The 24,038-nt window shown below is 40.9% G+C and overlaps 2 protein-coding genes across 2 annotated transcripts; both read left to right on the top strand.

Annotated features, from left to right (window-relative positions):
* Positions 1–1,700: 1,700 nt before the first annotated feature.
* Positions 1,701–13,264, top strand: LOC126402392 (dnaJ homolog subfamily C member 11). Its single transcript, XM_050064307.1, has 16 exons — positions 1,701–1,830; positions 3,034–3,163; positions 3,259–3,332; positions 4,764–4,865; positions 4,995–5,123; positions 5,380–5,502; positions 5,663–5,736; positions 5,831–6,020; positions 6,127–6,212; positions 7,163–7,279; positions 7,776–7,931; positions 8,061–8,130; positions 8,391–8,448; positions 10,909–11,051; positions 12,348–12,477; positions 12,827–13,264. Exons 1-16 carry the CDS (start codon positions 1,759–1,761, stop codon positions 12,850–12,852), a joined length of 1,680 nt encoding a protein of 559 aa, XP_049920264.1. The 5' UTR covers positions 1,701–1,758; the 3' UTR covers positions 12,853–13,264.
* A 3,517-nt stretch (positions 13,265–16,781) lies between these two features.
* Positions 16,782–22,236, top strand: LOC126402400 (F-box only protein 6-like). The gene is made up of 6 exons (XM_050064318.1): positions 16,782–17,167; positions 18,700–18,949; positions 19,057–19,171; positions 19,267–19,362; positions 20,820–20,955; positions 21,053–22,236. Exons 1-6 carry the CDS (start codon positions 17,093–17,095, stop codon positions 21,197–21,199), a joined length of 819 nt encoding a protein of 272 aa, XP_049920275.1. The 5' UTR covers positions 16,782–17,092; the 3' UTR covers positions 21,200–22,236.
* Positions 22,237–24,038: the final 1,802 nt, after the last annotated feature.

Here is a 24,038-nt window from a genome sequence, read left to right as displayed (position 1 = left end):
GACACAAAACGACTATGAAGAGATACAATATGACCCCAAAGAGACACAAAACGACTATAAAGTTATACGAAACAACTACAAGGAGACACAAAACAATGATAGAAGACACAAAATGTCTATGAAGAGACAAACAAAATACCCCAGAGACACACAACAATCGCAAAGAGACACATAATGACACAAAGAGATACATAATAACCCCAAAGACACACAGGATGACCACAAGGAGAAGCCAAATGGCTGTGAAGACACAAAATAACCCCTGAGAGACACAAAATGACTATAAACAGACACAAAACAACCACAATGAGACACAAAATGACCACAAAGTTTCACAAAATAACCTTGAGGAGACACAAAATAACTACAAAGAGACTCCAAATGACTACAAAGACACAAAATGACTACAAAGTGACACAAAATGACCACAGAGGGACACAAGACCACAAAAAGATGCATAACGACTATAAAAAGATGCAAAACCACCACTACGTCTGTGTGTCTTGCTTCTGTGTAGGAGAGGTGGTGGGGCCTTTTGCATATCTGTGCCCAGGGGCCCATTCTCTCATTATGTGTCCATGCATACAGCCTACTAAAAACAAACAATGAAACATTACAGACATATCAAACAGTAGCAACAGTCTGCACAGTCTATCAGTCAAGTGTCCAGATGTCAGTTTACATTTGAGAGCCTGCGGACTGGTTTGTTCCCTCACACATGTCTAACTGATTTCAGATAGCGGCACCATACTGAAGGCTGCGGGGATTACTGGGAGATCCGACCATTGGGGGGGGGGGGGCTGCTGGTGGAGTCCATCTAAACACTTCTGTCAGGTAGGCTGCTGGGGGGTCGGTGTGGCGCACAGATCTGACAACCACTGCAAACACTGTTACTTTAATTCCGTTCACTTTGCTGTCAAGGTTTTCAACTTCTATCATTATGGCGCAGTTACATAGGCTTGACAATAGTATGGCTACGTTAAATGACTACAGGCAATCTAATTACAGATCATTGTGCTTAATAGACTGTGCCTTTGGCACTCGCGTCAACCACAGCACTTAAAGACAGCCTTCATCCTGCATTAACGGGCTGGTGGCCGTCGGTGCTGAAATGCAGGGTATAGTTTGAGGTGGTGGTGCTGAAAGGACAGCTCCTCTGCTGCTACTGCTGCTCGGCGTCTATACAGTCAACGGCTTGTTGTTATTGCAAGGAAAGTAATAATGAACTAATGAAAGACCCAGTGCAGTGAAGTGATTTTCTCACCCCTTTGCCTTAATTGTTCCTCGGTGGATAGGATGCAAATATTAGGCTATCCTTCCAGAGCTGGAGTCAGGCATATATGCACCTATCTTCAGTATGAATTGCTTTGCATTGAAAATGTAATTCTATATTCAAGTGAGTGTTTTTCTGAATAGAAAATGAAGTGAACTGACTAAATAATAATGATATTAAAAATAAATTAAACATTTGGGGAATTTAAGATAAAAACACTCTGCTGTGCGAACCTACTTTTTTTTATACAGATCGATTGCACTTTCATTTCTCAGCGCCATTATCGTAAAATCTCTTGTAACAATGAATAACTGCACATTTTAAACTCAAAAAATAAAAAGCACACGTTAAACACAACATGAACAACCATGTGAATACAGCTGCTGCGTTTTGTAATTCCTCCCCAACACAAGGGGGCGCCGGAGCGCGCGGAGAAGTCTGTGAGCCACGTAAATGCCACGAAGAAGAGATGACCGGGTGTAAACATGGCGTCTGCCTTGGACGATGATGAGATCCTAAATGATGATTATTACTCCCTGCTAAATGTCAGACGAGAGGTACATGAAAGAATTATGATCTAAATAGATGTGTGTGCGCGTGCATGTAGCAGTCACTCTATAAACGCTCTCCGGCTGATATTTAACGGTTACCCGCACAATCACATGTAACGTTAGCTAGGTAGCTAGCCTGTGACCCTCGACATTGATTTCTGTGCTGTGACTCCTCGGCTAGATACTTTCCAGGACATACAACAGGTTGTGAGGTTACGACTTTGCCAACAGGAGCTGTCAGTTGATGAAGAAAGATAGAAAGTCGTGTGTTATCGCGCTAATTTGGGAGCTAATGATAACAAACTGACAGTTATGAGTAGTTAATGATCTCTGGGACTGTTTGTAGTGCTAACAAAGTTAGCTTATGCTAAAACTTACTGTAATGTTTCATTATGAAACACTTACAGTTGATCCGGTTACAGTATGAACGTATTATTTCATGTGTGGAGATCAGACGCTTTTAGGCTTGATACTTGTTCATGTATGTTAATATGCAAGTGGTATTTTATAAAACTAAAATAACTTGTGGCACAGGACATGCTGTTCCAGAGCGGCTAGATATGCTATAATTTCATAGTTAATACATTTGCTATTTCCAAGTGGCTGAAAATGGGAAATTAGAATATAGATAAGGAATAAACTAAATAATGTGTAACTCTGTTGTGGAGTATGCAGGAAACAACAAAAAATGAGTCTCTGTGTCAGGGAATTCAAAAGTGAAACTGATATGACTGTGAACACACATTCACAACTGTTATTATTGGGCCCATACTCTTTGTACTGTAGTCTATCTCATAGCAATCTAATATAATGTGTTTCCTAGATCTATCTGACCCATTCAGATCTTTAAAGCTAAATGAAGTTTACATTTGGTGAAACATTCAAACCCATGTCTTAGTCCTGCATTGTTTTAAATCCGGGTTCAGCCATGTAAAGCACTGTATGTAACTTTGTTTTGAACAGTGCTTTATATGTAATATACTCTGACTTTAAACAGCAGTTTCTGTTCACATTTTTTGTCACAAGCCTGCATGGCGTTACAGCAGGGTTAGAAGACTTTATGAAGGTCAGATAAGTGTGGGAGGATCAGCAAATGGAGTTCAGCTGTAGCAACATCCTGGTGTTTATTTATTTTTTTGCCTGTTGTCAATCAAGTTTCTCCACAAACTGCTTCTATCACATTTTCTCCATTTGAATGTTGTGCTTCAGGCCACGCAGGAAGAACTGAAGGCGGCATACAGGCGATTATGCATGCTGTATCACCCAGACAAACACCGGGACCCTGAACTAAAGCGTCAAGCAGAACAGCTTTTTAACCTCGTACATGAAGCTTACGAAGGTAGGAGAAAGTTTTGATTATGTGATCAACATTACAGTATGTTCAGAAACTATTGTGATGGTTTATATTATTGCCGGTTATCCTTGTCTTTTCAGTGCTTAGTGACCCACAGGCACGAGCCATCTATGATATCTATGGCAAGAGAGGACTTGACGTTGAAGGATGGGAGGTAAGTCCATTTGTGAATGTAAATGCAGTTAGAAACAACAGCCATTGTGTTGATTGACAGTCCATTATTTATTAAACTCAAAAAATACAATGACGCACATCAGAGGCACAATACTGTCGGGAGAGTTGAGTAGGTCCTCATGGGAGTAGCTCAGTGGAGTTCTGAAATTCACAACCACAACTCTCAGGCTTACCGCATACATTTTTAAAGACATTGTAAGTTTAATTCACTATTAATGTCATATGTGTATTGCTAGCCAAGTGCAAAAATAGCCAAAGTCATGTGACAGAAAATCTGTTTGAAAAATATGGTTTGTATTCACATTAGCAATATCTAATGCACACAGATGCAGACCAGCGTGAGGCTCAATGCCAAAATGCATCAGAATAAAAAGACATGTTGCACAACTTTTCTTCAGAACACCATGCTTTATTCACTTAACCAAGTATTTTCAGCCATCTTGTCATCATCAGGGCAGTCAGTGTAGTGTGTCTGCATTTGCATCCATGGTTTGCTGCTTTTTAGTAGAACCAAGATTTTGCTGTACCCTCCTGTCAACTTTAAGATTTACTATGCAGGATTTTCCTAAAAAACAATGTATAGACTCTTAAAGAAGTAGTTCCTCTCAATCATCAATTATGACCCACTAGAAGTGTGTGTCAGTTTATTTTTCTGCAGAGACTCAGCCCTCTGCCTTTATTTTTTTATTGTCTTCTTATTTTTTGTGTTCGGGATGTCACTGGGTGTGTACCCCCACAGCCCGCAACTGAGGTTGGGGCTTTATAAAAAGATAGCGACTAGGTGCCAGACCATAAACAGCAGGCATTCAAGTGACACAGCAACGGAAAAACGCAAATATAGCGAGGCGAAACGCCATGTGAGAGTGAATCTGGGGTTGGGTTTTACTTTCACTTTCCCTGGTGAGTGTGTTAACAAACAGTAACCGACAATCCTGCATAGTATACCCTTAATAAATCAGCATGTTTATAATTAGAGACATCCAAAATGGTTGGTGTGCTTTAGACAGAATTCCAAATTTGAACTTTTAGCCAAATTTATATTTTCAAGAATAACTCACTCATGGAAGAATAATCTTCAAGTGTCAGCCATAGTGTACACAAGCACAATGTTGTGGCATTGCAATCTCATGGCATGAAGCCTGCATTCTTACCGCAACACCCTCCTGCCCTGTATGACATCACCTCATTTAACCTGCTGGAAATACTACTTGTTTTGCTTCATCTGTGTTTAATAAAACCATAGATGCTCGACAGTACAAAATGTGAAACTTCTAAATAATTTCACAGGAAGAAAACGTATAGGGTGGTGAAATCCTGGTGAAATTTCTTTCACTCCAACTCTTTATCTAAAGCCTGTGAAACAGCCGATCCACTGTTTGCTTTGCATTCAAATCATATCTTCTTTCTCCAGGTGGTGGAAAGAAAAAGAACCCCTGCCGAGATCCGAGAGGAGTACGAGCGCCTTCAGAAGGAGCGAGAAGAGAGGAGGCTTCAGCAAAGGACCAACCCAAAGGTATGTTCAGGGGAAGATAACAAGCATCACATTGAACTGACGGTAACCTAAAGAGGCAGTAGCCATCTTGTGCATATTATATACATCATTCATTAAAACAGTATTTATCCCTGAACCTGTCATTTGCAGGGAATGATTAGTGTGGGTATCGATGCCACGGACCTGTTTGACCAGTATGAAGAAGACTATGAGGATATGGCTGGAGGGGGAGTCCCACATGTGGAAATCAACAAGATGCACATATCACAATCAATAGAGGTAATGGGCTGCTCGGGATTCTACATGAGTTCTTAGGTGGCATTTGCTACGACATCTTTTGGATTGAAACAGCTGTAGCTGCAATTAAATGACCAGTGTGTAAGATTTAAGGGGATATATTGGCAGACATGGAATATAATAAAGCTAATAAGTATGTTTTCTTTAGTGCTCCTTTAAATATATGAGAGCTGCTACGGAAGATTTTGGATTTAGTTCTTATCAAAGGACGTATTGTTTCTGTGTGTTCTCCCTGCAGGCTCCTCTCACCACAAAAGACACAGCCATTTTGTCTGGCTCCCTGTCAACCCACAATGGAAATGGAGGGGGCACCATTAACTTGGCCTTGAGAAGAGTCACCTCAGCCAAGGGGTGGGGAGAGGTATGCTGCATTCCAACTGGGCACCACACGCACACTCATTTTGTGATGTATACTATAAATGGCACACTTTGTTTGTGCCACTCCTGTCTGCGTGGGCGGTACAACATGGAGGGACATTTTAAGATGTGAAACGTGATCTGCTGTGTATGTGTGTGTGCAGGTAGAGCTTGGTGCTGGAGACGCACATGGACCTCTCTTTGGGATGAAGATTTTCCGAAACTTGACACCTCGATTGTATGTGTTGAAATGCAGGAGAAAGGAAATCGATATAATTTTTACCACAACATGATCAATCTGGTGATTTTTATATTTTATTTTATTGCTTCAGCTTCGTGACCGCTCAGTGTGGGCTCCAGTTTTCATCCCGAGGCGTGCGTCCCGCTTTCACCACAGTGCTGGCCCGCCACCTAGACAAGAACACTATGGGCTATCTGCAGTGGCGCTGGGGTGTCCAGTCCTCCATGAACACCAGCATAGTCAGGGACACCAAGAGCAGCCATTTCACCTTCGCAATGCAGGTGAGCAGCCAGCAGTTACACATGATTTTAATGTTAGCCAAGACGCCATTAAATCAACAGTTGTCAGCGTTGTGCCAAAATGACCATTTACCTTTTGTCTCTGCAGCTTGGCATTCCTCACACATTTATGATGATGAGCTACCAGTACAAGTTCCAGGATGATGACCAGACGAAGATCAAGGGCTCAGTAAAGTATGTTGTCAAAGTGCGATATGTTATTTGGAGAATGTCATCATAAATTTATATTAAGACCCCTGGTGTAGTTACATTTGTTTAGTATCAATCTGTTTGTACAACAGCTTAAATTTATAGCCATTTAAATATACACCAATCAGCCACTACATTAAAACCACTGACAGGTGAAGTGAAGTGAATAACACTGATCATAATATTACAATGCAATGTTCTGCTGGGAAACCTTGAGTCATGGCAACAGCACTCCCCGATGCCAGTGCCCCCCAAGCAGGACGATGCACCATGCCACGCTGCAAAAACTGCTCAGGAATGGCTCAAATAAACTGACAAAGAGCTCAAGGTGTCAACCTGGCCTCCAAATTCCCTAGATCCCAACTGATTGAACATCTGTGAGACGTGCTGGTACCCCAGAGGTCTTGTGTCCATCAAAGCCAAGTCTGATCCATGGTGGGGTCTTTGACCTCTCAAGGCATAGCCACAGGACCTTTGGGGGTGTCCTGTGTTGTCTGACACAAGGCTGTTGGCAGGGGAACCTTTGAGTTCTGTGGGTTGTGAGGTGGGGTACTGGCATGTCCCTCGGATGCTCGATGGGATTGGGATGTGGAGAATTTGGAGGCCAGGTTGATGCCTTGACCTCTGTGTTTCCTCTGGCCATTCCTGAGCAGTTTTTGCAGTGTGGTGTGTTTTCCTGCCGAGGGGGCTACTGCCATCAGGGGAGTGTCATTACCATGAGGGAGTGTACTTGGTGTGCAGCAGCGTGTGGATGAGAAGTGTGTGTCAAGTGGCACCCATTTCAGTACCAGGACCCAAGGTTTCCCAGAGGAACACTGCACTATAACGAGATGATCAATGTGTGCGTAGTAGTTTCTGTGCAAGAACCGACAGCTCAAATTCAAGTAAACTTTGACTGCAGGTAGAAAGATATTGACTCTGTCTTTATGTTACAGATCAGGTTTCTTTGGGACTGTGGTGGAGTATGGCGCTGAGAGGAAGATCAGTCGACACAGTGTCCTGGGGGCCACAGTCAGCGTGGGAGTGCCCCAAGGTGTCTCCCTAAAGATCAAGTAAGCGCACCTCTTTGCTCAGTTTCCCGTTTGATGCAGGGTTCCAGAGGGTTTTCCTCGCAGCGCTGTTGCCATGGCACCCGTAGGAATCAAGACATGACATCATGCCAGCCAATCCAATGAATTTTCCACAAGTTGTATCTGCGCTGGGGGTTTTATCTTTGAGGATGTAAACACAGGGATGGTCCCATTGAGATAGATGCTGGTGTTGGGATATGAGTTTAAAAGCTTGTGCATATACACTATGTCTCTTGTTATTTTTGGATAGTTCTCTAACTGTCCTGTCCAGCTGAGAGTATAGCTCACATTTTCACTTTGCCATTTTTAAGCATATAGCTGTATGCAGCTGAGAGCATGCTTATTATTTTTGAATGTGGCCTTAGTTTTCAGCCAATTTTAGACAGAAGTTCTCACAAATATTACATGGAGTAACCAATTTAGCAGCCAGTTAGTAGCCACTCAGATATAAATAATGAAACCGACTCTCTCTCTGCAGACTAAACAGAGCCAGCCAGACGTATTTCTTCCCCATTCACCTGACCGACCAACTCCTGCCAAGTGCTGTATTTTACGCCACAGTTGGACCACTGGTTTTCTACCTCGCCATCCAGCAGCTTATTATTCGGCCCTACGTGCGGGCCCAGAAGGAACAGTAAGAAACCTTCGCTTTAAAGTTGGTTGTTTCATGCAAGAAATGTTATTGGAAGTAGCACCGCGCGTATTATTATGGCCAGATTTTATGAGCTCATTCCATTTCTCCATTTATCCTTCAACTCACCAGAGACTTGGAGAAGCAGCGGGAGAGCTCGGCCTCGAATATAGCCAGGAAGAAACAGGAGGCGGAGGCTGCTGTGAGTATTTTATAGGCTTACATGTGACTGTGATACCAATCCGACGTCGAGGTTCAGCGTTTTAAGAGATGCAGGTATCGTGGGTGACTGTCATGAAATATTACAAGTCCCCGCACCAGTCAGATGAAGGGGCTGAGATGGGATAAGATAAGATGCAAAGTCTTAGTGAAATTCATTAGTATAATCCACATGATGTGAAATCTCATTGTTTGTGTCTGTCTCCTTTGCTCCCTCTCTGTGTGCCTTTTTCATCTCTAAAGGTCTTACTCATGCAGGAGTCTGTGCGCAGGATTATTGAAACGGAGGAGTCTAGATTGGGTAAGATCAGTAATATTTAAGAGATGAGCTTATCCTGGGAATAATGTTTTTTAAGCAGGCTGTGAAACCACTTGATTCTCTTACATTTTTACATTTAAGGTGAAACATGTTGATGCCTGTGTGTTAGTTGCTGACCTCAAAGTAAGGCTGGGCAATATGGAGAAAATCAATTATCACAATATTTTTGTCCAAATATCATGATAGTTATTTAGCAACTATATTGTAGGGGCGACTGTTGGTGCTTTCACAAAATAATTACACAGTTATATTTTTGATAATCATCTGTAATGTCAGATGTGTGTCATGACTTGGTGGCTAAAGGCAAATAGTAGTCTAGACCTGTCTGGTAAGTTCAGATAATGACATCACTTTACTGCATACTTTACCTTTTCCCCGAGAGACTCCCATTTCTTCATTGCCCTCTCCCAGTTTCCTCCCAGGGTCACAGTTCTCCAGTTTTTTCTCAATTTCTGACACATTTTCAACCCTTTTTTACTTTCCATTTTTAATAATCCGTCTCTGGCACTGTACAGCGTGTGTAAGCCCTATGACTCTGAAAGTTTCCTACCTGCTGATGCTTCCTCTTTCCTCTTTTTTTAATCCTTTGGCTCTGCATGAGACAGGCGTCACTGCCATTGGACAACTCATGCTGACCACTAGGGATGGGGATCACCAGAGGCCCCCCGATACGATAATATCATGATACTTAGGCCACGATGCGATATTATTGTGAATTTAAATGTTGTGAATATTGCGATTTATTACCTTTTTTCAACAGCAAATTAAGGAAAAATGGTCGGAAAAAAGTCGGTCCATTTAAATTCAGTAATTTATATTGCAGCAACATGTGTCTAGTGGACTGAAAAAAACAGTTGGTTGTTTTTTTAGTGGAGGTTTAATTTGTATTTGGAACCTTAATAGTTTCTATAATAAAAAAAAATCGATACTTGTCGTTTGTGTACCTACTGACGGCATTACATGTGCGTACGTTTGAGGGTGCCTCGAGGGTTGGGGAGACCCCAGCTTATCCTTCTCTGCAACGGAGGGGTACACAGCTGTCTTCCAGAGACAGTGAGTCTCCCGCTCCGCCTGCTTAGGCATCCAGGGCCCAAGGGTGTGTGGGTCAGGGTTGACAGCTGGCTGTGGGTCCCTAATGGGGGCCAAGCCTACAGCCTGTTGGAGTCCCAGGGTCACGAACCATTAAATGTGACGAAACATGAAAATGCTGATACAGTGTACTTACTGTTTTGTTACTTAAATTCTTTAAAAGTCACCAGAATGCAGGAAATTAAGTATTTGAGGACCCCCACAACCCTGCGTAGGTTTCAGAATTCTCCCTATTTTTGAGATTTCAAGGTCGGCAAGTACGCTTTACTGTAATGCAGCCTTTAAAATAGGAAAATACAACACTTATGATATTACAGTATCCAAAATCGGATACAATAACTCACCCCTACTTAGATGTGGTGTCTGTTTTTACAATGTGAAATCAGACTAGTCCTGTTTTAATAAAAAAAAAATATACTGCTGGTAAATGTTATGCCGCAGTTTGTCTGAATCAAAAAAATCTAAATTAAAGCACAATACATGCTTTTAGTGATCATCTTGAGCAGTTCACTGAAATCTAAAGGGACTGTACACCTGGAAAAGGCAAAACTAATGTGTGGGCCTTTGTAGTATGAGGGGACGCCCTTAGTTGTCACTGATAGTGTTGAGTGTGATTTTGTGGAGAGCTTTTGAAATAGAGTTCAAATTGTTAATAAAGGCAAAAGAGTTCAGTGGATATTTTTAATGACCCTCCTGCTTCCGCTTCGACCCGTGATAATTGGCGCTTTTTAGTTTGCTTTTGATAAGTACACTAACAAAAAAAGCTCTCAGCAGACAGTGTAATTTTCACCTTGGGGAGTTTTGCAAGTGATAATTGGCTTATGACACCTGTCACTGTAGAGGTTGCTTTAATTTTAGTATCATCAGAGGCCCCCTAGACTCTGCACTTGTAAAGTAACGGTTAATAGCAGGGTGTGTGTGTGTGTGTAAGTGTGTAATGACAGACACACAGCTCCTCTTCATTATTCAATGGACTGCACTCTATGAAATGGTTACCGTATTGTTTGTGCAGCTTGCAATTAAAATTAATTGTGCTGTCTTTTTGTTGCGAAACAATTTTACCAAACAAGTCTCAAAAATGACACTGGTTCTGTTGTTAAAAAATGAGGCTGAAACTGCCGCCATGCAAGATTCAGATTATTCTATAGTGACAGAGGGGATTTGTGTTGGACTTTTAATATCAGTTCATTCAAAAGTCAGTGTCTATTTTGTCTGGCATCCTTCATTTTCTGAAATTTACTCTATAATCAAACTAAGACCTTTTTAACATTTTGAAGCACATTAAAACGTCACTTTATACATTGAATTTCCAGTTGATTCACACTATCCTTTGATGCTGCTTCATCAAACCAGGTCTCATCATCCTCAACGCCTGGTACGGCAAGTTTGTGACAGACAACAGTAAGAGACACGAGAGGGCAAAGGTCATTGATGTGACTGTGCCACTGCAGTGTTTGGTGAAAGACTCTAAACTCATCCTCACTGAGGCTACAAAGGTAAGTCCAGTGCAAGATTATAGACTATTTTCCTGGTATGTAAAACATTTGTACATAGTACACATACTGTTTAAAGGTATACTATGTAGGATTTTACTAAAAACAATGTATAGACAGAAGTAATCCCTCACAACCATCACTTATGACCCACTAGAGGTGTGTAGTGGTGTATTTACCTGCAGGGACCCTGCCCTCTGCCTGCACTTTCATTTTTTGGCTGTGTTCGGGATCATCCTGGGTACAGGAGACGTCACACTCACCCGGGGAAGTCCAGGCACATTTCTCACGTCTAATGCAGCATGTAGCGAGAGGCAGTAAGTCAAGGGTTTCACAAGCCTGGTTTAGCATAGCAGCGTAACACCTGGACTTTCCTTTCCAGCTGTTGCGATGTCAGCCCGCTTGGCTTGATGTCAGTCTTGAGGTCCTTGCTCCAAGTGTTTTTGGACCAGCCTCTCTTTTGCCTCGTGGTTCTATCTAAGGTCCTGCCTGGTGATGCTGGTATTGGGTTTCTGGAGGATGTAGTCGAAACATCCCCATCTTCTTCTCTTGATCTCCTCTTCCACAGGTCGTTGGCCTGTTCTCTTTAAGAGATCATTGCTGCTGATTGTGTCTGGCAAATGGATGCTCAAGATCCGCCTCAGGCAGCCGTTGATGAATGTTTGTACATTAGTCATTCATTGTGGTACTGGTTGTCCTTCATGTCTCTGATCCATAGAGAGGTATAGGCTAAGAGTCGGAGCAGAAGAGTCAGAGCTTTGTCCACTTTTCTTTGGAGCTCTGAATATTCTTCAGGTGGATGAATGAAGCTCTTGCCTTGTCTTGACACTGCCTGTGTAAGTGAAGGCTTCTACTGTCTCGAGTGTTACTCGCTCCAGGGTTACTGGGTCTTCATGGGTTGTGTTGACCTTGAGGACTTAAGTTTTCCCTGTATGGATGTAGAGGCCTACTTGTGATGAGGTGTCTGCCAGTAGTTGTCTACTTCTGCATGGATAGGACAAGAGCAGGTGACATCAGTACTTAATAATTGGTAGCGGGCAGAGGGGGAAGAGGAAGCTACAAAAACAGTGCAGAAAAAAGTAAATATAGTGAGGTAAAAATGCAAGCAGACAAAGGCCATGTCCAAAACGAGAGAGAATCTGTGGCTGGCTTTCACTTTCACTGGCGATACTCTTTACAAACAAATAATTCCTGCATAGTATACCTTTTAAAAATGTACTACCGGGTTAGAAACTGATGTCCTCAACTCTCTGCTGATTCAGTCTGCTGCTGGTGCATGACCTTGTGTTGTCTTTCCAGTCAGGACTCCCTGGTTTCTATGACCCCTGTGTGGGGGAGGAGAAGAGCCTGAAGGTGCTGTATCAGTTCCGCGGAGTCATGCATCAAGTCCTGTCAGGAGACACCGAACCACTCAGGATACCAAAGCAATGTAAGTTCCGTGTAGTGCACAGCACAGTGACTCTCAGGTATGAGGATGGTGTCACAGTTTTTTCACCCTCCTTAATGTAATATTTAGCTACTTGAGCGCAGGTTGAATGATTTGGCAGATCATATACTCTCTTGAACTGTCTAACCCGCCACTGTTTCAGATCTTACTGACAGCGGGGGGAATTTACTTGAACCCGAAGCCTTTGTAGATGTGTGTGATGCAACATATCTCAGAATATTTTATCTCAACTCAGACAATGTCTCCTAAAAAATCCACTGAGCTATATTACCTGCCACCTTCATGTGCTTGCCAGCAGCGTTATGTCTGACTTCTTTGTTCTTGTTTGCAGCTCACAGGATTGACGCAGACACATAGGAGCTCCTCTGCTGACCAAAAAGACTCATCTCTAAGCTGTCTGACAGAAGATGGATAAAGCTGTTTTAGATACGACACGGAGCGAAGTCCTTGTTACTCAGAAATCGTGCATTTACCTTTTTGTCTTTGTATCCATTTAAATATGCAGAGCAGAGTAAAAGCATCACAGACTGGATTGATCAGAATTCAGGATCCATGGACAGCGTTGCGGCCTGCTTGAAATTCTAATGTGACACCGAAATCAATGGCTACCATCTCATGCTCTCCTTGGTATCCATTTATTTTTGGTATGGCTTGTAATTTATGATTGAGTTCTATGTACTGTATTGTACACAAACTGCAGTGCCTATGTGAATGAAAACGATGAATGCACCTCTGTTTATTTGCCATATTATTAAAATCAGTCTCTCTCATGTTGCTTAACCATTTTGGTACTTTTTCAAAAAAGAAAAAAAAAAGAAGTTGTGTTTTTCTTTTGTATAACTTGTAAGTTAAAATGTTTTGATGGTTTTGGTTTAGAGGAACAGTTTGTAGGATTTAATGGCACCTAGTGGTGAGGACTGCAGATTGCAACCAGCTGAAACTTCTCCCTGTTAGAATACCTTCAGTATTCATTGTTCAAGAAGTTTTCACTGAGAGACGAATTATCCGCAGAGGTGTCTCCCTCTCTGAAACAAACAGACCAGAGGTCTCATTTATAAAACAATGCGAAGGATCCATACTAAAAATGTATGTATGAACAAAAGCCAAAAAATACGTATTTCTGCAATCAGGCTTCCACCTCACCATTTGCATCACCAATTTCCCGTCTTCAAAATGTTCGTAAGCATGGATCATAGTGTCTGTTTTTATACATCACAACTTTTGAGTGGGAGGTGGCGTACACTTCTTTCAGGCCTCGTTTTGAGTGTATGCAGTGTTAATAAATTTTGTTGTTTTCTGATCCAGGCATTCAGGAGATTTTTATCAGGAGCCCAATTATCTCCTCTCCAAAACGAATAGACCTGGAGATTTAAACCAGTAAAAACACTGAATATTTCATGTTAAAAACCAGTGTTTTGCAACGCCATTCAGCTTGTTGCAGATGGGCCATTAGCCCAGCTAAGTTGAGATCCTCAGAGGTCTCTTCCTCTCTAGAAGAAACTGACCTTGTGTAGTTTTACTTTAAAAAAAACAAAACAACTCTGCTTGCTCTGGAGGGGCTGCTAATTACCGTAGCCAAAGCGAAAATGCTAATGGCCCTATCTAAAGCTAATGTTTGGTTTGTCCGTTCCGGGCTACTGTAGAAACATTTGATATTTGACATTTATTTTGAACATGTAAAAAAAAAAACATACAAACAAATCCCACCCCTTCTCCATAAGTCATTGAGAAAAATGAAACCGACAACTTCCTTATATAGATAAACCCATACCGAAGACTTTTCTAAATATACTATCATTATTACCCTTTAACTTTGTCACACAAAAATAATCTATGTATATGTATATAATAGTAATTACCAAATATATATCTTACAAAAACCTGTCTTAGTATATGATATAAATTACCAGCTATTTATGACTTACAAGTATAAACCAGTCTAAGTGTATGATATTTATAAACATGGTGGTGCAACATGGTGAACTCTGTGGACGAGGACCTGCTCCCTATGTAGATAAAAACAGCTCATTCTAAGATAACAAAAACACAACAGTTCTTATTTTCAGATGATTTTACACTAGAGAAAACATACTTATTGAATTTCTGCTAATATATCTCCCTAAATCCTACACACTGAATCTTTAACCAAAGTAATTTAGGCATTGCTGATTTGTCAGTTTCCTCAGAAAAGGGAACCACATTTGAATGATAACATGAATGTGGTGGAGAGTACTAACAGCTGCTGATACACAGCTAAAAGGAAGGGAAGGAATATCTGCCAGTGACAGAGGTGAAACACCACAGCTTTATATAGTTCAGCATGGGGAGGCTGCATGTGTACAAGTGTTTTGACTGGATGGAGTTTAGAAAGACATTTTAAATTGATTCAGCATGTCTGTTGTGCTGTAGATCTTCTTTCCTCAATCTGGGTGAAATGTTAATGAATCTTCCCTCCCGTCTCTTGTTTGCCAGTTTGTGTGCCGTAAATAGAAAAGGGGAGGATTAACTGAAACCACTACAGGACCAGAGATTGTTTTAGTCTCTGTGAAATATGGAACCCTGCCTTTTCAAGAATCATAATGAATTGGACGAACAAAGAGGGCTGACATAATGACCAAATGTTTCCTGAAACCCAAAACACCTTCTTTTGGAAGCAAATCGAGTTTGTCACATTCCTCATCGGGTGACTCTATTTTTATCTGAGTTTTTTTTAGGATAACTGAATTATATGGTTTGATGTTTGACCAGATGATCAGAATTTAGAGGCTTTATGTGTTTAAAGACGATCAGGAGTACATCACATTTGACTCACTGGAGGGCTTGAGACAGCAGTTGTCAAACTAACTAGAGTGTACATGATTCAAGATGTTTATTGAGACTCCAGTTGTGTGTGAATGTATGAATACAATCGTGTAAAATATTTTCACTGGGATGCTCTATGAGAGAAAAACAGTAAAAACTTAAATCTCAACAGCTTAAAGACACACATCACCATGAACACAAACTCAAGCCTGTAACAGACGGAGCACTTTCGTTATAGACTCCACATGTTGATACTTAAATTTACAGTAACTGCATTTGTGATACATGACTTTAAACTGAGCGTTCACATTGTACTTCTTAATGGATGGATTACTGGACAGACCTATTGGTTACAGCCCCAGGCCTGTACCTGCAATATGAGACACACACCAACTTGGAAGACACTGAAAGTGACCACAAAGAAATGCAAAACAGCTGCAAAGAGACTTTCAAAAGGGGCTAAACAACCAAAAGGGACACAATATGACTAAAAATAGATGTTAGCAACCACAAAAAGACTCAAAATGGCTACAAAGACACACAAAACCACAGAGAGATATGTTGCGACTATAAAGACAATCTAGACAACAACAAAAACAGGCTGAACAACCATAAAGTCTGTGTGCCTTGCTCCTATGAAGGAGAGGTGGTGGGGTCCATTGTCTCATAATCCACCCATGAGTGTCTTTATCAGGTTAATCTAGATATCTGTCTAAAGAGGTCTCTGTGCTTCTTGAGTGGACACATTATTTATTCAATTTATCTGAGTCTTTTTTTGTTCTTCACAGTTCTTCTGTTTGTTATTTACAACCTTTGATCATTACGCTCATGTTTGAAGTTTTTTCAGACAACTGGAATCAATCAATCAATCAATCAATCAATCATCAAACCAGATAATCAAAAATAATTAAACAATGTTGTTTGGAGGCTATTGATTAGGAACACATGGCACTGACAGCTGGAGATACGAGTTACAACAGTGCATGCTATTGTGATGGGCCCTGGTGCACCCTAGTTACTAGTTATGAAACACACACACACATGTTATATACACTTGCAGATGTGCCCAGCTTGTCATCTCTTGTCAGAGATTTTGCACCTAAACTAGTTACTGCAAATCGTTTCGTCTCATCGCATGATTTAACAGAGACATAATATTGGACAACATCAAAATACATTTTACCCAGCAGTCATCATTACATATCTGTATTTTTAAAAAAATGGAAAATATTAGTTTATTAAATAGTTTTTTATTTTATTTTTTTATAGTTTATGGACAATAAGCATGTAATTTGTTAAAGATTGTTGATAGATTGGGAAGTTTGAGCTCCAGGGTGGGGGAGCCCTTCTGTGCAGAGTTTGCATGTTCTCATTATTAATTAAAATCATAGATTAAAGTTTTAAAATATCCGCTTGTTGTGGAGCATGTGATCCCACACTTTCTCCGCCCACGGTTCTTACGTCCAGCCGCCCCGGAGAGAAGAACGAGCGCACCCTTGACAAACTGACAGGAGTGGCCATATGTGCCCTACATCTCTATAAGTGTTTTATTCATTCAACGAGAGAATAAGAGGTAATTTCCTAAACTTTGACTGAGATGCTACAGCCCTCCTCGCAGTGTCGGTGTCTGTAACGTTATTCCGAACTGCACTTCCGTGTTCTGTGACGCTCGCGCACTTAACAGAGCAGTAACAGCTGACAGGAGGAGGCCGAGAAACCAAAACAATGATATAGGCTACGTATAGTGGCATAAAGGCTGTGGCCCGGCGGTGTCCTGAGCGTAAAGAGGAAACTTATGAATGAAAGTCGAGGTCTGAGTCCGAAGCAGCCACCGACTGCAGCTACAGCACCGTGTACTTCGCTCCTAACGGTAGGTGTTCAGTGCTCCACTGTTAAAACAACTAATGCAAGGGTTGCACATGACTGCAGGCTGTATGGAGATTACAGCCAGTCTGGGAAATGTAAAGTGAAATACAAGATGGCATAGTCTACACTTAAGGCTGTGCTGCAAGACTATAGTGCAGCCTGGTGTTTTGGTGTGCATGTATTCAGTAAATGGATTTTTTAGGACTATATTTATTGCATTTTTAACATCAAATACAGAAGAGCTTGGACATAATGGCAAATAGAGGGAGTAGTTGAAAATAAGAAAATGAGAACAGCAACAAACAAACAAACAAATAGTCTATAGACAGATAGACAAATAACAAGGTTACAAGAGGACTAGTTTACAGGAAGTGTCCAGAGACTGGCTAAGCCGGTTTAGGAATCTCCTGCAATGTAGAAGATGACAGTGTAGATCCAATGTACTTTAAATAAGGGCCCCAAACTTTATGAATAGCATACAAGAGATATATTCATTGGGAGCACACTGCATTACAAGATTGTGCCAAGACGTTTTTTGTTGGAGCAGCATCCTCAGTCCAGAAGAGCAGAATATTTTTCCTGGCAGCAAAAGTCAAAAGATTGAAAAGTCTCTTGTGTTTGATATTTGTTATATGACCATCCAGGAGTCCAAGTAAGAGGCACATAGGGCCCAATTCTATTTGAACACCAAATATAACAGACAGTTCATTTACAATACCAGACCAACGGCTTTGCAGCTTCACACATAGCCAAAAACAGTGACTGTAGTTACACTTACAGCAGAGAGAAGGAATATTAGCATCCATTTTATCTTTGAGAGCAGGTCATATATATGTGCGGTGTACAATTCTGAACTAAGAAGATTTGGTTCGATTACACATGGATATAGAGAATGGAAATGTTTAATGTGCATGTGTCACAATTGCTAGGCAGACATAGGTAGTTTTGTCCATGCAGGAGGATGCAAATGTGCAGGGCAATGCAAATGGTTCACAGAGGACAATGTGAGGAGGATACACAGCAGTCAGGGCGCACTGTTCACAATCCTGATGGCCTGAGGAAATACGCTTTTTATTGCCTCTTTGTTGGACTTGTGGCTACGGAGACACCCAACATAAAGAGGCTGAGAAAAAGCTCATATTTGACTTTCCTTTGAATGCAACTGGACTGCATGTTGCATGGGATCATTGTGTGCACTATTTGTCACCTGTAAACCGTGCAACTTGGCCATCATAAATATTTTTACTCTTTTAGCTGTTTGATCATGAACTTTTTTCTTCTTACTAGTGAGAAGTGCCACTTTAAATACATCAATGTACATAGATGCTTTAGAGCAATGAAATCAGCTTATGTTTTTTTAAAAACTATGTGTTACCTACCCTTTGTTTTAAATGTGCCTGTTCAATAGTAGTAAGGATAGACTTGTAGTTTATATGGATATGTAAGCAGTAGTGGGCATTCTCCAAAGAAAGTACTGGAAAACGAAACACATTGCACAGGGTTTGATCTTCTCTGTGTCCTTTTTCTTGCTTTCAGATGTTCCCCGTTCCTCTGGAGATCTTTGAGGAGATCTTCCTGAGTCTTCCTCCCCATCAGGTGGTACATGTTTGTCGGTTAGTGTGCCATCAGTGGAAAGAAGTGGCTGACAGTGAGTCCCTGTGGAAAGAAAGATGCAGAAGAGAAGGATATCGCCTCCGCGATGCCTCCAAAATAGCCAAAGACTGGAGATTGTTTTACTTCTTGTGCAAGAAGAGGAGAAATCTTCTCAAGAATCCAAGAGGAGAACGTAAGAAGCCACAGGAGTGACTGCACACAACAAGGCCGTTGTTTTCCTGATGTACAAATTAGCACGACAACATTATTTATGTCACAACCCTCCTTTTGTTTGTACAGAGGACCTGAGCGGCTGGCAGATTTTAGAGAATGGTGGTGATAAATGGGCTCTGCACGATCTTAGAGTGCCTCATCCAGACGAGACGGTCCAGAAGAACTTTGTGACCTCTTTCTGGTGAGTATTCACCTGGGGAGATGCAGAAAATATGGCATTAATCTTATTTTGTATTTCCATATTATGTAGCAGCTGAGACAATTTCTGTTCTCCAGGATGTGCAGGAAGTCTCAGCTGATCGATCTGGAGAAGGAAGGTTACAACCCATCATTTATGGATTACTTCCAGCCAGACATCAGAATATCGGATTGGTAAGAAAAATTAACATCAAGTAAAACAGTACAAACTCTGCACTCCACCCCGGGCTCGAACCAGGAACCAATGCTAACCACTTCACCACCGTGCTCTCCAGTATTACTATTTATATGGTGGATTTAGCAAATTGGAGAAGTGAGCGTTTTTCTGCAAAGATCGTGGGACATTTAAGCAGCACAACTAAAAAGCTGTAGTTACAAACTTAACAGCAGAAACAGAACTGAAATAATGATGTCAGTCCTCATAAGTTGGTGCAGGTGGTGGCAGGAAACATCAGATCGATAGTAAATAAGCAGATACACTGCACAAAAGAGGGCTGAAATGCTTCTTCTTTGAATTTAGTCTTCACTTGAAATGTTATTATATATTCTAATTATTCATATGGAGATATCTGTTTATAGACATTAGTTAACAATGACAGTGCAGAGAAAAGGAAGTCTTGGCTCAGATATCCGCTGGCTACATCGTCCGTCCGTCCATTTTCATGCGCTTATCCAGGGCCGGGTCGTGGGGGCAGCAGGCCAAGCAAAGCACCCCAGACGTCCCCCTCCACCGCAACGCTTTCCAGCTCCTCCTGGGGGACCCCAAGGCGTTCCCAGGCCAGATGAGATATGTAATCCCTCCAGTGTGTTCTGGGTCTGTCCCGGGCCCTCCTACCAGTTGGACATGCCTGGACCACCTCCAGCAGGAGGCACCCAGGAGGCATCCTGATCAGATGCCTGAACCACCTCAACTGACCCCTTTCAATGCGAAGGAGCAGCGGCTCTACTCCGAGCTCCTTCTGGATGTCTGAGCTCCTTACCCTATCTCTAAGGCTGAGCCCAGCGACCTCACGAAGGAAACTCATTTCTGCCGCTTGCATCCACGACCTCATTCTTTCGGTCACTACCCAGAGCTCATGACCATAGGTGAGGGTTGGGACGTAGATGGACCAGTAAATCTAAAGCTTCCCCTTTCGGTTCACCTCCGTCTTCATCATGACGGTCCGGTGCAGCGCCTGCATCACAGCAGAACCCGCACCAAACCGCCGATCCATCTCAAGCTCCATTCTACCCTCACTTGTGAACAAGACCCCGAGATACTTGAACTCCCTCGCTTGAGGCAATAACTCTCCCCCAACCTGGAGTGGGCAATCCACTGGTTTCTGACAGAGAACCATGGCCTCAGATTTGGAGGTGCTGACTCTCATCCCAACAGCTTCACACTCTGCTGCACACCGCCCCAGTGCATGCTGGAGGTCACGGTGTGATGAAGCCAACAGCGGACCAGAAGCTCCAAATTATTGGAGAGACTAAATCATCACCAGACTCATAACAAACCCTATGAGTTTTTTTTAAAAGAAATGTTTCCAATTATTTTTTTCAAAATAGCATCTAAAACATGAAACCAATGCTACATTCAACACTGTATATGTAATCACTGAAATCTGACATCTGTGTATCTGTTATACCAGGTATTCACCAAGAAGTGATTGTGGCTGTATATATGAGATCCGTGTCGAGCTGCTGAATCAAAGAAAAAAGCCTGTCCAGACGTTTGCACCTGAGACTATAAAGTTTGAGCAGTGGAGTGTGGAGAGATGGAATCAGGTATGAACAGAGCACGAGACATTCATTATTTCAATGATGTTTAGAGGAGAAACAAAACCCCGGGACAAGCCTATACTTATCGATATGTGTTTTTCAGATGACCCATGTATTCCAGAACTATGGACCAGGAGTGAGATACATCCGTTTTACCCACGGAGGCAAAGACACACAGTACTGGAAGGGATGGTATGGTATACGCCTCACTGACAGCTGTGTTGAGATATGTCCAGCAATGGACACATAGGGATTTATTAAATGCCTGCTTCCTGCCTTTACCTGAAATTGCACCTGTTCCAGTCATATTTGCCGTATATAATCTGCATTTATTTACCATGTACGAAGAATGCTTCTCTGTGGTTCAAAACCAAAGACTGTCTTTCTGAGTTTTTATTATTACACTTGCAAGCGAGCACAGTCAAACCATCGACAGAGTTTCCAGGCTGAGATCACAATTTCTCCTTATTCCTGTAGCTTTTTTATACATATACTGTGGTGAGGTCACTGTGACATGAGTGACAATATCCTTGTCTACCTACGCACATAGTCTGCAGCTGCGTCTTTGATGCTGTGGCTCCATCTTTGATGCCTTAGGTGATGTTTGGCTGATAAGCCAGCAGACAGTACCCCCTAACTTGTATTACGCTTCACACCTGTTCCAACAATGTAGCTGTAGCTGGTTTAATAAAGACAATGTCTGTCTATATGTCAGAGTATTAGGTCACTCGAAGGTCAGTGCTGTGAATGGCTGTAAGTCTGTGTCTTTTTCCAGCCGTTCTCCATCTGCAAGATTATGAATACACGCTGTACATTTACAGTAGCAGAGCACACACACACACTTGGTGCTACAAGAGGTTCAGCAGTACTGAAGGGTAATTATCCACATCACCTTCCCAAGAGAGCCTCATACCAATATTTTTGCAGCCAGTACATTGCTGCCACAGTCAGCACATATCCGTCCAATTTTAAAAACCTGTATTTCTCATGAAGAAATTTACATTCAAGCCTAAATCATTTGGTTATTTACCCTGAAGTATTGTTGTCTGACAGCCGGTCATGAAATTTGTTAGGACAGTTTGCTGTATTAAGCTTTGCAGAATGCTCTGTGCAATTTTTGCCTTTGGGTCGTCCCAATTGAAAGGTGGTGTGATGGTAACACATTGTAAGTCGCATGAAGGCATCAGTGGAACAGTGAAGTGTAGCAACTTGACCACATCGCAAATAAAATGTATCTTCTCAGTATTACGTTGTCACCATCAAATAAATTACAGTCTGTTTTGTTCAACTTCTGATGTTGCTTATGTTTTATTGTTTCTTTTGACTGATTTTTTTTTTTTTTTTTACTGTTTTTATGACCTGTTTATCCCTGTAAAGCACTTTGATATTGATCTGTCAAATTTGCTACATTAAATAAACTTTACTTATTTACTGCATGCAAATTTCCTTCACATTGCTGCTTTGTATTGTTCAGTAATGTATGAGGTGTAATGCACAACTGTTTTCTGTTCTAATCAAAATCCTTTATCTTTTACATTCATCAGTCCCATGTCTGCTCTGGAACTTTGTACAGTACTTTACTAACTTCATTTATGTAACTAATTCAGTCAGTTTACTGTATTTGAAATTAGGCTTAAAATTTATCTTACTGCTGGATTATTGTTTTTGCTTTATTACAAGTGAAATACAGAACAATGTTGGTGTCAAACTGAAAAAACATCAAAACTCTGAGATAACTTATAACTCGTATTTAATTACAGCTCATAAACGCACACATTTGATTTTAATCAGTGATGTTATGTGATGTTATGACTGAGAAAAATCTGTGCTTTGACTCCTTACACATATACTTCAATTTACAGTAACTACATTTATGATTGACTACTTTTAATGGAGTCTAAATGTTTCATACATTTCCTGTAACATTCAAATTTAAATTGATTCGCACCATCCTCTCCTCCTAAACTCTGTCCTATCATCCTCACATTTAATAGAAAAATCAATATCATTATTATTATTGTTATTATTGTTATATCTTCAGTTGATTTTTTTTAATTGAGCATTTTGAGAGCATACAAACAAAAGCATAAATATAGAACATCTCATAAAGGATGTGCCATTCTATACAAATACGGAGCAAAATAATAGTCAACCTTGATGGAGATGAAGAGAAATAAATAAAATAAAATAGACAAGGGGAGATTTATATATATATATATATAAAAATAAATAAGAATTATTAAAAAAGCAAGTTAATAAATTAAAACACCAGACGTACAAAAAATGACAAAGTGGAGCAAAACGTTGAGATCCAAAACAAGGACCATAACTCAAAACAAGAATTGAGAAAAAAACCAACACTCACCACAGTTCAATAAAGTCATTTAAAAACCAGTTAAAAGAGGACTGATTATTCCTAAACTTGCTTCAATAAATATAGTATTTGCCCATTTGATTTCAAATTATCCATATGAAAAAAAAGTAAGAAATATCAAATATTGGAAACATCATAAAACTTCAGTGATAACCAATTTTTCATGTCAGACTGACAAATAAATAAAGAAATAAAGAAAAAAAATGAAACTGAACTTTACTAAAATAAAATAAAATAAAACAAAATAAAATTAAATGTAATTAAATTTAAAAAAACGTGCGCTCCAAGGTTCCTTCATTCTCACCCCAGAAGGCACAGGGGCGACCTCGATTATAAACATTTTCTTAAGAAACACAGCTGTTGGATAAATCGTATGAATTACCTTAAAATTAGTTTCTTCAATTTTGGGGGGAACAGGCCACCTAATAAACAAAGAATATGCTTTATTTATAATAGATAAGATCAATGACCCTGGGACATGTGTAATAATCATGAAACAGCCTAGATTTCAACACAGTATTAATAAACTTGTAATTACATGTCTTATTTTGCGGGTTATAATCTTTAATAACTACATGTATATCTTGAGTTGATGTTCAGCTTTAATTCAGGGGGCTGCTCTGGCCCCGCCCACAGAGATGACACATACCGGAAGTTTTCTTAAAGAAGGGATTCTACAGGAGTCGCTATGTATTCTACCCGGCGTGCACAGAAA

This window comes from Epinephelus moara, chromosome 16 (assembly GCF_006386435.1).
Source record: "Epinephelus moara isolate mb chromosome 16, YSFRI_EMoa_1.0, whole genome shotgun sequence".
NCBI lineage: Eukaryota > Metazoa > Chordata > Actinopteri > Perciformes > Serranidae > Epinephelus > Epinephelus moara.
The sequence above is the reverse complement of the archived record's forward strand: the minus strand, read 5'-3'. Positions and strand labels throughout refer to the sequence as shown.

Bases quoted from the DNA above. Each gene is read 5' to 3' on its own strand.
- LOC126402400 (XM_050064318.1), top strand. From the start codon at position 17,093: ATGAATGAAAGTCGAGGTCTGAGTCCGAAGCAGCCACCGACTGCAGCT. The intron at 17,168-18,699 runs GTAGGTGTTCAG...TCTTGCTTTCAG, and splicing joins CGTGTACTTCGCTCCTAACG to ATGTTCCCCGTTCCTCTGGA. The intron at 19,172-19,266 runs GTGAGTATTCAC...TCTGTTCTCCAG, and splicing joins AACTTTGTGACCTCTTTCTG to GATGTGCAGGAAGTCTCAGC.
- LOC126402392 (XM_050064307.1), top strand. From the start codon at position 1,759: ATGGCGTCTGCCTTGGACGATGATGAGATCCTAAATGATGATTATTAC. The intron at 5,124-5,379 runs GTAATGGGCTGC...TTCTCCCTGCAG, and splicing joins ACATATCACAATCAATAGAG to GCTCCTCTCACCACAAAAGA. The intron at 6,213-7,162 runs GTATGTTGTCAA...TTTATGTTACAG, and splicing joins AAGATCAAGGGCTCAGTAAA to ATCAGGTTTCTTTGGGACTG.